General features: G+C 45.1%; 1 protein-coding gene, 1 non-coding gene and 1 pseudogene across 2 annotated transcripts in view; 2 read left to right on the forward strand and 1 right to left on the reverse strand.

Annotated features, from left to right (window-relative positions):
* Positions 1 to 1,936: 1,936 nt before the first annotated feature.
* On the reverse strand, positions 1,937 to 2,089 carry LOC115869062 (annotated as a pseudogene).
* Positions 2,090 to 11,683: 9,594 nt separating this feature from the next.
* Positions 11,684 to 13,364, forward strand: part of RBMX (RNA binding motif protein X-linked) — a 4,661-nt gene continuing 2,980 nt past the window's right edge. The window contains exons 1-4 of the mRNA XM_004713392.2: positions 11,684 to 11,825; positions 12,660 to 12,717; positions 12,935 to 13,063; positions 13,263 to 13,362. Of these exons, the coding sequence (XP_004713449.2) occupies positions 12,708 to 12,717; positions 12,935 to 13,063; positions 13,263 to 13,362 (239 nt within the window). The 5' untranslated portion in view covers positions 11,684 to 11,825; positions 12,660 to 12,707. The remainder of the gene's footprint in view (positions 11,826 to 12,659; positions 12,718 to 12,934; positions 13,064 to 13,262; positions 13,363 to 13,364) is intronic.
* On the forward strand, positions 13,115 to 13,184 carry LOC115869069. The gene has a single exon (XR_004045975.1). It is a non-coding gene; the product is annotated as a small nucleolar RNA SNORD61 (small nucleolar RNA).

Raw genomic sequence — 13,364 nt, forward strand, 5'->3', positions numbered from 1 at the left:
GCAGCCTCTTCCCCCACATTCCAAGAAGCTGGTCTATGAAGGACTCAGACTGCAGCTACAGCCCCAGGAAGCCTCCCTTCTCCTTATTGGCACAAGCACCAGCACCTCTCTTCACCTCATTTGCATATTTCCCTGACCCAAATCCTACAAATATCCCAATGGCCCACCGACTGGTGCAATTTCCCTGACTTGACTCATTGGGTCTCAAGATGCTCCTGTCCCTTTCTCTGCTCTCCCAGTAGCTCTTTCCCCACCCTAATAAAGCCAATCTTCACCTCAGCTTCTTTGTCTCAATCCTATCTCTCCGTTCAGTGTCTCAGTGTTGGCCTCTCAGATACCATACCACTATTTGTTGGTTTCAATTCATAGGGACGCTATGTACACACAGCACAATAAGACACTGCATGATCCTGCACCACCCTCACAATTGTTGTTATGACTGAACCCATGTTTACACCCACTATGTCAATCCACATCTCGTTGATGGGCTTCCTTTATCCCACCACTGGCACAATGCCCTTTTCCCGGGCCCTGGTGGGATAATGGCTACCAGTTGAACTGCTAATGACCTCAGTGCATCTTCGACTTCTCCCTTCAATACTATTGGTTCTTGAACATGATCATGATCTTGATCTTGATGCTACTGCTTGAAATTTTTGAATGTTGAACAATTCTTTCTGGTGCAGTGACTCTGTAGATTCCTTCCGTCTTTTTAAAATGTATTTCATATCTTTCAATATTTTGCAACTTGAGACTCGAATGTTTTCTCCAGTTCTTTAGATTGAGTTATGTTGATTGAGTTCTTCCTTTTCAACTTCCTCACTCTAGGTCTCTGCACACATCCTTGTAATTCTCTGCTTTGTCTTCGAGAGATGCCCTTTGAAAATCTGTGTTTTAGTTCATCATTTCTTCCACTAGAATGGCTATAACTAATGAGACAGACAGCAACAAATGTTGACAAGGACATAAATAATTGGAGCCCTCGTGCATTACTAGTAGGTATAGAAAATGGTCTAACCACTGTAGAAAACATTTTGGAAGACCTCCTGGAAAATGTCACACATAAAATGGCCATACAACCCACAAATTTCATTTCTAGGCATACATCCAGAAAAAATGATAATATTTGTCTATACTTTAAATAATAGATAAAAATGATAATGTATGTCTTGCAAACTCACAAGGGCAGTTCTAGCCTGTCTTAAAAGGTTGCCATAAAAAAAAGGTTGCCATAAATCAGAATTGACTTAATGGCACTGAGTTTGATTTTTTGTCTTGATATTTACAGTGAATTTTTATGCAAATGTTCAGAGCATCATTATTCATAATATTATGAACTGGAAACAATCCAATTTCCAGCAGCTGATGAATATAATAATAAAACGTGGCCTATCCTTACAGTAGAATATTGTTACACAATAAAAAGAAATATACTACTGGCACATGCTACAATATAAATGACTCTTAAGAACATTATGCAAAAAAAAAGAACATTATGCTCCGCGATAACAGTTGTATGAGCCCCTAATAAAATGTTTAAAAAACAACAAAAGCATTATGCTCCATGAAAGAAACCAGACACAAGAAACTACACATTGCATAGTTCCATCTACATGAAATGTTCAGAAAAAATCAGATGTTCAAGTTTATGCTATTGAACACACATTTGATTATCTGAAATTTAAACCTCTACTAGTTCACAATAAAAAGGTTTCATTTTTTTATAAAAGATAATATAGACAGACAAAAAGTAAATTATTCGTTGCCTGAGGCTGGGTGTCAAAGTACTGTAAATGAACAGGTAGTATCTTGAGGAGGATGAGCTCTGATGGTGTAGTGTGTTGAGCATTGCTGCTAACCAACAGGGTAGCAGTTCTAACCCACTAGCTTCTCTGTGGGAGGAAGATGAGGCTGTTTGCTCTTTTAAAGTTTTTTTAAAGTCTCGAAAGCCCACAGGGCCAGGTCTACCCTGTGCTATAAGGTCACTATGAGTCAGAAATGACAAGATAGCAGTGAGTTTGGTTTTGAGATTTTGTTGGGAAGATAAAATATTCTACACTTGATCTTAGCCAAAAGGCCCAGAAGCGATTAGATAAAAATATTCTAAAACTGATTGATGGCAACAATCACACCGCTTGGTAGTGTTACTAAAAACCATCAAATTCAAGAACATTGAAATGGCTGGATCGTATGATATGTAAAGCTACTTACTAAGAAAACCCAGAGCACTGGCCCTGCAGCAGGGATCCAGATTTGAAAGAAAAATAAGAGGAGAAGGTGGGTGGAGCCGAGGACACCGAGTGGGCATCAGTAAGAGCCCAGGCACAATTGCCTTACAAAGGGAAAACAAGCTTTATTCTAAAGACCCTGGGAAGTCCCTGAAGAATTGTAAATCTCTGGGTCGAAGTAAGGCAAGTAGTTTAAGCACTGTGCTGTTAACCACAAGGTCATTGCTTCAAACTCAACAACAGCTCTGAGAGTGAAACATGAGGCTGTCTGCTTCTGTAAAGATGTACAGGCTCACGTGAGTGTCTCAGGCAGGCATGCAGGAAAGTGGGAATGATCCAGGGCAATCCCCTGCCTGATGAAATCCAGTGAAGCCATGCCTTGCAAAACTGAAGAGATCAAGGACTTCCTGCATACGGCCTGAGAAAGGATGCTGAGTCTGTCAAGGTCAAGAAAAACAAGGATAATGTGAAGTTCAAAGTTTGCTGCAGCAGGTCATCACAGAGAAAGAGAAGGCCGAGAAGCTGAAGCAGGTCCTATCCCCAGGTTTGGCAGTCAAGGAGCTGATATGAACCCAGCTGGTTGATGCGAGTGTAATAAAAGTTTTAATTTTTTTTAAAACAGCTTTACAGTCTCAGAAACCCAAAGGGGCAATTCTACTCTATCCTAGGTCCTACCGGGTTGCTACAAGTCAGAATGAACTCGATGGCAGCGGGTTGCTTGGGAGCCCTGGTGGCCATAGTGTTAACTCATCGGGCTGCGATCTGAAAGGGCAACAGTTCAAAACCACCAGCTGCTCAGAGGGTGAAAGAGGAGGCTTTCTACTCATGTAAAACGTGACAGTCTCAGTAAAACATAAAGGCAGTTTTACCCTGTCCTACAGAGTCGCTCCGAGTTGGCATCTACTCAATGGCAGTGTTGTTGTTTTTTAATGTGTATTAAAGTGCCCTGGTGACACAATAGTTAAGCGCTCAGCATGGCCTGGAGACTAGAAAGAAGTTCTGTGGGCCAAAGGCCATCACAGTCGAGAACATCCTGTCTCATCTGTTCCAGGGGATTGATCAGTATCAGAATTAACTTGAAGGCACCTAACAATCACAACCATGTGCCGTGGGGATAAGGGGCGTGGCAGCCTGAAGATGTGATCTGAGAGGGGTCACAGCAAACATGGGGAGGCCAGCAGGGAGCCTCTTGTCATTATTCTGTCTGAGGAAGAAGAGTGGTTTAGAGTAAGCGTGGCAGCTATTGAAACTTCGAGGGCGGATATAACGACGGGTATTTACCACCATTATCAAATAAGACTGAGAGCTTAAAAAATATTGGTGCTAAACTAATGAGTGTTAATTGTTCTTCCCTCGGCTGGCACTCATGGCGACCCCTGGTTCTGGGGTCTCTGGTTCTTCATGATCTCTGGTATGCTGGTGTCCACTGCTGTAAGCCACTGTGTTTTTGATTGCCTTCCAAGCTAGGAAGGAGCCCTTGTGATGTAGTGGGTAAGTGTTCAGCTGTTAACTGAAAGGTCAGCACTTCAAACTCAGCAGCCACTCTGAGGAATAAAGATATGGTAGTCTGCCTCTGTAAACCTTTACAAATCCAGAAACCCTCTGGGGCAGTTCTACTCTAACCGATAGGTCACTAGGAGTTGGAATTAACTTGACAGCAAGAGGTTCTGGCCGAGGGTTGCTCCTCTTCCTGCACTCTATCAGACAATGATCTGTTGTGGTCCAAAGGATTTTCATCAGCTAATTTTGGGAAGCAGATTGCCAGGCCTTTCTTCCTAGTCTTAGCCTGGCAGCTCCACTGAAACCTGTGTGATGTGGGTGACCCTGTTGGTGTTGGAAATACTGGGGGCATAGCTTTCCAGAATGCCAGCAACATGCAGATCACCACTGTACAACTAAGTGAGAGACAAGTGGTGGGAACAAATCATTGTCAACTCATTTCACCATTAAATAGAAAAAAAATCAAAACCACTTATATGGAGGAAAAGAAAATAACTTTTCTAGACACAAAGTCTGGCTCTATAGAACACAGTTTTACTCTTAGAGGATCCCAGGGATTTTGAAACAGCTCAATGACAAGGGGTTGGGGGCCCCTTCAACCCCCTTTAGAGCATTCATGAGACCAAAACCACTGCCACGGTTCCTCCAGGGTCTCAGATGTCCCACAAACCACACCGCGAGAACTGCTGTGTGTACAGATTGCCACAATGTCTGCCACCATTAGTAAATAAGACTGACAGGGCTTGGTAATGGATGGATTTGGAGGCAGTGGGGGATAAGGAAAAGAGAATTGTTCTGGCTTGTACAGTTGGAGGGAGGGGAAAGCCATCCAATATGGCCTGGCATAATGGAAGAAAATCAGGTGTAAAAATGATGGAGATGGCAAGTTTGTATTTCAACTTGTTATGCTTGAGTCTTTGAGAGTTAGACATGGAGATACCATGTGTGTTAGTCCGGGTAGACTAGAGAAACAAATTCATAGACATGTTCATGTGTATAAGAAAGAGCTTTATATATAAGTCCGATATTAACCCATATGTCCGACACCAATCTATAAAGTCTTCAGATTCACGAAACACATGCAATGATGCCGAATGCAGAAGATCACAGACCAGTGGCAAGGCCTTCTCCTGAGGATTCTAGGAACATCATGCTTGGTAACGTAGAAGGTCAGCAAAAAAGACGGACCATGAAACAGTTCCCATCTCTCTGCACCCTCTCTAGCATTTGTTGCTTTCTGTTTGGCTTAATTGGGCTGTCATGGTCAGTGTAAAGTTATATTTCATCACTGCATTGATATGCATCTCCCAGATGACAAAGTCTTGACAATTTTCAAAAATAAAAGTAAGGAGGAAAAGCATGCTCTGGTCTAGCCGGATATGTAAGATAGAATTGAGGTCTTGATGTGGGGGGGGGGGAGGAAGCATTAAAAAACTGGAGGAAAATTGTATGCTTCATCGGTTGAAGATGTGATCGCAGAGGGGCCACAGCAAACGTGGGGAGGCCAGCAGGCAAATACTGTGTGAGACCACAGACATAGTGGGATTTTTTTAAATGATTTTTTTCTCGCAAATTAGGTGAGGGAATTTACATTTCAGACCATCAACTCTGCATACTCCTCGTGGTTTGAGGAAGCGCCGTATTATTTTCCACTTCGGTTGTACGTTTACAGAGCGACTCTGTAGGACAGGGTAGAACAATTGTGAGGGTCGTGCAGGACTGGGGTCAGGCTTTCATTCTGCTGTACAGAGGATAAAAACCACGTGACAGTCTCTGGCTGCATCAGATTAGGCCCATCTGGCTTCTCCTTAAGGATGTCTCCCAGGGAGTGAGCAGAAAGCGGTGTCTCACCTCCAAGGAGGCAATACCTGTGTCATATCTTAAATGACAACATATATATGTGTGTGTATGTGTGTGTGTGTATTAAACTATATTGAGAAATTCCATGATCCTTTAATTCCATGCTTCTATAAACTTTTGGAAGCCATCCTTTGCGTGTGTGCTTGAGTGTGTGTATGTGTGTGCGTGTGTATTCATTTGAGCCTATATGAGGGAACTTCAAAAAGTTCATGCAGGTACAGATAAGAGCTGAGGACACAAGGAATCCAGGTCAGATAACTCCTCAGGAGCGATACCAGGAGGGTAGAGGGAAGAGGGAGGAAGGGGGAAGCAATTGTAATGTTTGACGCATCCCCCCCACACCCCCACCCAGGGGAACGAACAACAGAAACCTGGGTAAAAGGAGACAGCAGTCGATGTAAGATATGAAAGCAATAGTAATTTATCAAGCGGTCATGAGGGTTGGAGTTAGGGGAGGGAGGGAAAAAAGAGGAGCTGATACCAAGGGCTCAAATAGAAAGTAAATGTTTAGAAAATGATGATGGGAACGTATGTACAAATATGCTTAATACAATTGATAAACAGAAAAAAATTGATTAACAGAATGTTTTAAGAGCCCCAAATAAAATGATTTAAAAAAAAACCTTACCCAGAGGGATGAACAGAAACAAGGATGAAGGGAAATACAAGACAATGTAAAATATGAAAATAAAAATACTTTATAAATTATCAAGGGTTCATGAAGGTGGAATGGTAGGGGAGGAAGGGAAAAAAGAGGAGTTGGTAACAAGGGCTCAAGTAGAAAGAAAATGTTTTGGAAATAATGATGGCAATATCTATACAAATGTGCTTAATACAATTGGGATGTATGGATTGTTCTAAGAGCTATAAGAGCCCTCAATGAAATGATTTATTAAAATTTTCAAAAAGTCCATGGGCAATTTCCCATGAATTTTTGCAGCCTCTTTGTGTATATATCACCTTCACTTTCCAACACATTTTATAATGTATACTTGATTTATTACAATTGTCTATCTCCCACCCTGAGATGTGGTCAATTACTTGATAGGGTCCTTCAGGCCAGAATTCCTTTGGTGAGGTTTTGTAAAGTCTTCTAGCCTGTAAACCTGTGGTTATGATTCCAGTTGGAGGGAGTTCTCCATTATGCTAATAGAGAGGATGAAGGTGGGATGTATTCTGAGTCTCCACCTTCCTAGAGGGTGTTAGTTCACCACCTGCTGAAATACAAAACCCACACCTCCATCAAAGCCACTCCCCTGTATAAGGATTATCTCAGAAGCAGAGGGAAAATCCAAGGGCCATTGGAAGAAGAGCCACGAATGGACCATGTCTGAGATTTCTGAAATGGTAAAGGCTGAAACCATGGTCCAGAGCAGGGGTAGGGAAGGTCTAGCTCAAGGGCCATATTTTAAAACAAACAAACAAACAGAAAGACAACCAAACTCACTACCATTGAGTCGATGCTGCCTGGTCCCAATAGGACCAGGTAGAACTGTCCTGTGAGTTTCTGAGACAGTAACTGCTTATGGGAGTAAAAAGCCCGTCTGTCTCCTGAGGAGCAGCTGGTGGTATTGAACTGCCTACCTTGAGGATTGCAGTCCAATACATAACCACTATGCTACCTTGGGTCCTGTGGGCCATATAAGACATGAAAAAATCAATACCAACTAACATCACACGCCTCACCAAAAAGCGGTTCCAGCCCTCACATGCGTTGTTCTAAAGTTTAAGCCTCTTGTTGCAGCCACTGTGTCGATCCCTCTTATCGAGGGCCCTGCTCTTTTTTTGTGGGTCTTCTACTTTACCGAGCAGGATGTTCTTCTGCAGAGACTGGTCTCTCCTGACAACATTCCCAAAAGATGTGAGAAGTCTCGCCATCCTTCCTCCTAAGGAGCATTCTGTTGGTTTTTAATCATTTTATTGGGGGCTCTTACAGCTCTTGACACAATCCATCCATCCATCCATGGTGTCTAGCACATTTGTACATATATTGCCATCATCATTTTCAAAACACTTTTTTACTTGAGCCCTTGTAATTTATAATTTTTTTTTCACGTCTTGCATCGACTGCTGTCTCCCTTCACTCACTTTTCTGTGTCCATCACCCTGGGGGGCAGAGGGTTATATGTTGATCATTGTGATCGGTTTCCCCATTCTCCCCCTACCTTCCCTTTACCCTCCTGGTATCGCTACTCTCATTATTGGTCCTGAGGGGTTTATCTGTCCTGGATTCTCTGTTTCCAGCTCTTATCTGTACCAGTGTACGTGCTCTGGTCTAGCTGGATATGTAAGGTAGAATTGGGGTCATGATAGTGTCTGTGGGAGGTGGGGGTGGGAGTAAGCATTAAAAAACTAGAGGAAAATTGTATGTTTCATCAGTGCTATGCTACACCCTGACTGGCTCATCTCTTCCTAGTGACCTTCCTGTGAGGGGATGATCAATTGTCTACAGATGGGCTTTGAGTCTCCACTCTGCCCTCCCCCTCATTCACATCCATATGATTTTTTGTTTTGGGTCTTTGATGTCCAAGGAACATTCTGGTTGTACTTCTGCCCACACAGAACTGTTTGTTCTTCTGGCAGTCCATGGTCCTTTCAGTATTTTTCACCAGCACCACAATTCAAAAGCGTCCATTCTTTTTTGGTTTGCCTTATTCAATGTCCAATTTTCACCTGCATATGAGGCGATTAAAAAGATCATACACACGTTAGTTCTCAAAGTAACATTCTTGCATTTCAACACTTTAAAAGTGATCATGTACAGCAGATTTACCCAGTGCAAAGTATTCTTTCACGTCTTAACTGCCGCTTCCATGAGCACTGACTGTGGATCCTAACAAGATGGAATCCTTGACAGTCAATCTTTTCACCATTTACCAGGATGTCACTGTCGGTGCTGTTGTGAGGATTTTGCTTTTCTACTGAAGGCTGCAGTCCTTGATCTTCATCAGCAAGGGCTTAAGTCCTCTTCGCTTTCAGCAAGATTGTGTCATCACCTTAGCAGTGAGCTCATCAAACATCTGACCAAATGGAGCAGCGGAATTAATGGCAGGAAAGTGGAAAAGAACGAAGGCTGGAGGCATGTCTGAGCCATATGGCAATCAGCTGTGGGTTTGTGTGGACAAGGATTTTCCTCCCTTGTGTAGCCAGAGATCAGATGCCACGCACTCACACCTCCTCACTAAAATGGTAGCTGCAGGCAGGTGGGGACTCCTGCCTTTATTGCATACTCCAGAAATCCTCTTTCCCTCCCTATGGCCTATCCCCCAGCCTGCATTCCCTGTAACACCTTGTATCAGTTTGTATCAGATGCACTCTCCACGCCTCCTGCCCTTCCCTGCTGGGAAACCAAAAGAAGACAACTAAAAACCAAATCGCAGCAAGGTGGTAAGGATAGGATCATATTAGTACACAGACAACAATACCAATGATGTGTGAGAAGGAGCAGACCTCCATCAACATTCAAAAAGCCAAGGAAGAAATTTCTGTCATGGAACAACTAAAAGAGACTTGCACCCAGAACAATTTCAGGTCATGTCTACAAAGAAGTCAACTGGCCAAATATCGTGTTCGATCTAAGGGGTCACATAGTCTTGAATCATGCCCTGAACAAATCTGGCATGTTCTTCTCACATACTGGATGTGTCCCAATCATGGTCCCATTCACACTTCTGAAGTCCTGCTTGCAATTATGATGTATCGATCTGCCACCAATCATGCTTCTGTGGCAGCTTCCTTTGTCCACCTATGTTCTATTTAAACTACTGATTCTCTGTAAACCTTTGAACGCCATTATGACTTCTTGCCTTTGAGATTTGGGGGTCTCGTTGGCACCTTAAGACAAATGTTAACTTTTCCAAGAAGCCCACCAGTCAACTTTGCTGGGCTATATGTTATCCACTCTCCTCTAGCCTATTTGTAAACGACATCTTCAAAACCCATCTTCCAAGATGTGTCTATGCCACGCAGCACCTACATTCAGTGCGCTCTACTCTCCTCTTCCCAACTTTCCTGGGATCTAATTGCCAAGGTCTGTGTGTCCCAGGGATGTCCAGAGGGATGCATATGTACTCTCTGCCTGTACAGAGCACCACTCTTGCCCTAAAACCGCCCAAAGGAAAACACATGATGTACACACCCTGAGGGAGTAACAGAAACACCCTTTAATGCTATCTCTGGATAGACAAAGAGCCTTCTGGTGCCTTTGACCGAAGCCTAGTTGAACTGATAGGACTGAAATTCAACTGTATAAACCTAGCCAATACATTATTAACCAGTGCTCAGGCCAGGTGCGTCGCAAGGAGAGCAGTCAGTGCAACAGCAGCAGTTCATCCAGGCCTTAACTCCTGACAGCACTTGCTCGGGCTTCTGGCTCCCCATAGCCTCTGGTCTGAGACTTACTTCCTAGGGAGCCTTCCTTCTGGCCCAATCAATCCTACTCCCCCTAACTACCATTTGCCTGCCATGGGAGTTTGTATTTACTTTTGTGCCTTGTATTCAGAATCTTGAGTAGAACCCTAGGTTTGTTGAGATAATATTTGATTTGCACTGGAAACTCCTTACATAAATCTGACACCGTGTTCGACACCGCCTGCCACAGACCATAATATACCATGGACAGGTAAATGAAAAAGAAAAAAAATGTCCCTAAGTTCCACCTCCCACAACTAGTAGAAATTTAACATGTACCAGTTACTTTGTCTTTATACATTTAGAGTTCGTATTGGCCTTTTCTCCCCCACACATCACTCAGGTTTTTATCCATTCTGATGGCTTTATGGCCATCTCTAAAGAAAAGATTCAGCCCAGGTCTGTTTCCTCCTCCACTCCCCCAAATTTCCACCTTTGCATTCTTTCTATTTCATGTAAATGGCACCACTCTTTGTTCTACTACAGCCAGATACTTGGGAACTGACCTTTGTGAATTCTCCCATGTCAATTCCATCCTCAACCCGCCCCCCGCCCCCTCCCCCCACCGGATCTCCGCAGGTTCTTTTTCCTGCTGTAGCAACACAATTACTGCCTCCTCTCCGTCTAATTCGCTACGCGGCTTCCACCCGCGGCCCCTTACAACCTTCCAGTGGTTTCCAAGTTCCGTGGACCCCTCATTCCCTCCTGTCACTTGATACATGCCCTCCACTTTGTGCTGTGCTCTGTTTCCCCCTGAAAATCCAACACCCCCCACCCCCACCCATAGTTGGTTCCTTCTCTCCCTTCAGGTCAGAGCGGCAGTTCTAAGATAGACCTTGCCTGACCTCTTAATAAAATTTGGTCTCCCTAACATTGTTTATCAAAGGCCACGAGTCTGCATTCTCCCCAGTCATAATGGCAACCTGCTCTTGTGATAATCTTGTAGCCTAACAAAGAGTTTTTCTTGGTGTGTGGGACCTGGGATACATTTATAGCACACATTATTATTGCTAGCTGTTTCACTGCCATTCAAATGTAACCAAGCGTCCTGTGTTAGGACTTACTACCGAGGCCAATTGCTTTAATCAGACTTGTCCTAAGTGCCTGGTAACTTACACAAGTAGCTGTACGCCTCCCCGCGCCCCCGCTCCCCCCACCCCCGCTACGGTTTGCATTCCCTCACCGGACATCAATCAGTTTCAACCGCTCCTTAAAAAGGCTTGTTAAAAGTTAATTTGGGAGGGGAATATATTTCAAGACCTAACTTCTTTGTTTTCCACTTCTGTCAAAATAGGATAGGGGTATAGCCCCTCATGGCATTGTTTTCAGAAGTAAAGGAGTGGGAAATATTTAACTCCGAGCCGACCCACCAGAAGCGCCCTCCCACCCCCCCACCGGCATGGCCCTCCTTTCTTAAGCCTATAAACCCGTTTTAGCAGAAAGCAAAAGCGCGCGCACAGCGCAGCGCAGCGCGGAGGGGGGCGGGGAAAACGGTTAGAAACGGGTGCCGGCCTGAACGCGGAGCGGCTGTCGGGTAAAGGGGAGGAGCTATGAATGACTGACAGAGAGGTAGACCAACGGGGAGGCTGGGAACCACTGCCCCCTCCCTCGGCGTTTCAAATTCCGAGCTCGGATTTCATCCGGGTCTTTCAGCCTCGTTCCCGGGCAGTATAAAGTTTGCTGTCTCCTTTGTTCGTCCTCGTTGCGCAGTAGTGCTCGCTGCTTCTCTCTTCCGCTCTCGCGCCGGTAGCCGATCCGCGTGTGGAGTCGCCCACGAAGCGCCGGTTGGCGGGTTCACAGAGTCTTGGAACGACCATCACGTCGCTAGTATGTACCCCTTTTTTTCTCTTGGTACCCTCCTGCATGCTTTTGACATTTTAGAATATGGAATTACCGTTTCCCTGGGGGTAGGGGGGGCGGGTCGGCCGGCGCCATTTTAGAACACAAAGGCGCCAAGTTGTAGACCAGACGGCTGAGGCGCCCCGGGAAGCAAGCCCCAAGGGCAGGGGTTTTGTGCCCTGGGCTGCTCCAGCCCTGAAGCGGCGCCCGGGGGGGGCGGGGCGGGGGCGCGCGGGCCGGGGCGGGACACGGGCGCGCGGGCTTGGCTGGACTGCGGGGTCGGGGCTGAGCCCTCGCGCCGGGCGGCCTGGCTGAGGAAGCCTTCCTCGCCGCCGGGTGGGAAAAGTTGGCCGGCTCCTCGCCGTCAATTGTTCTGGGCGGGATCCAAGTGTCGCCATTTTGTGCACACCACGCGGTTTTTACTGACGGCTTTTAATTGGGCTCTGCCGCAGTCGTGCCGGCTTCAGTGCCCCGGGTTGCGCGTCCGCGCCCCGTTATTTCCTAAGAAACCGTGGTGGCCCCCCCGTGCTTCGTAAGCAACGTAACCTTCTCGCGGGCTTCGCAGCCTGGCAGAAGAGGGGGCGGGAGGCTGAACTTGGCGCAAACTTTGGTTCTCCGCAATAACGACAACAGCCTTTAGGTGGGCGGGAGGCTTGGTGCTAGGTCTGGCCTGTGACCTTGAATGAGTCGGCCAGACTTACAAAAAGCCCCATCATAAGGGTAGTTGGGAGTGTGCTAACTAATCGAATCTGTAAGCAATGAAAACTTGGCATTCGTAGGAAAGCTCCCCCTCACCCTCTGCTCTCCCCCCTCCCCCACCAGCATTGAATTAGCTGTTTGATTAAAAACAGCCGAAGGAGATTAAGGGCAATGGCAAAACGTAAGTTGGCCCCTTTAACCCGGTTAAGATAAATGACATTGTTACTAAACAAATGTAATAGCTTTTAATGCTTTCCTACGGGGATTTAGGCTTGGAAACAATTAGGGGTAACTGGTAATTTGGAGTAATGGTTACAGTGATATGAGGGGGATGCAAATGTACAATTCGTGGGTCTGACCAACTTTTCTAGGGAGACTAATACTATCTTTGTAAACAGAAATTCATCGTTGGGGGAAAATGGTTGAAGCCGATCGGCCTGGGAAGCTCTTCATTGGTGGGCTTAATACAGAAACCAATGAGAAGGCCCTTGAAGCAGTGTTTGGCAAATATGGACGAATCGTAGAAGGTAAATTACAAAAAAAGGTATACATTGGGCCTCTTACCATGGAAAAAATAAACTATGATGAATTTGCTTACATTGATCATCTGAAATGATGCTGTTTTGTCCTCTAAGAAGTTCTGAGTTTACTTATTAACAGTGTGTGACTGGTTATTTCATTGTAACACTGGAAGAGTAAAACCTCTCCCCTAAACTTTTTTTTAAGTACTACTGATGAAAGACCGGGAAACAAACAAATCCAGAGGGTTTGCTTTTGTCACCTTTGAGAGCCCAGCAGATGCTAAAGATGCAGCCCGAGATATGAATG

Source organism: Echinops telfairi, unplaced genomic scaffold (assembly GCF_000313985.2).
Source record: "Echinops telfairi isolate 266 unplaced genomic scaffold, ASM31398v2 ScPeMD7_20;HRSCAF=75, whole genome shotgun sequence".
Lineage (NCBI taxonomy): Eukaryota > Metazoa > Chordata > Mammalia > Afrosoricida > Tenrecidae > Echinops > Echinops telfairi.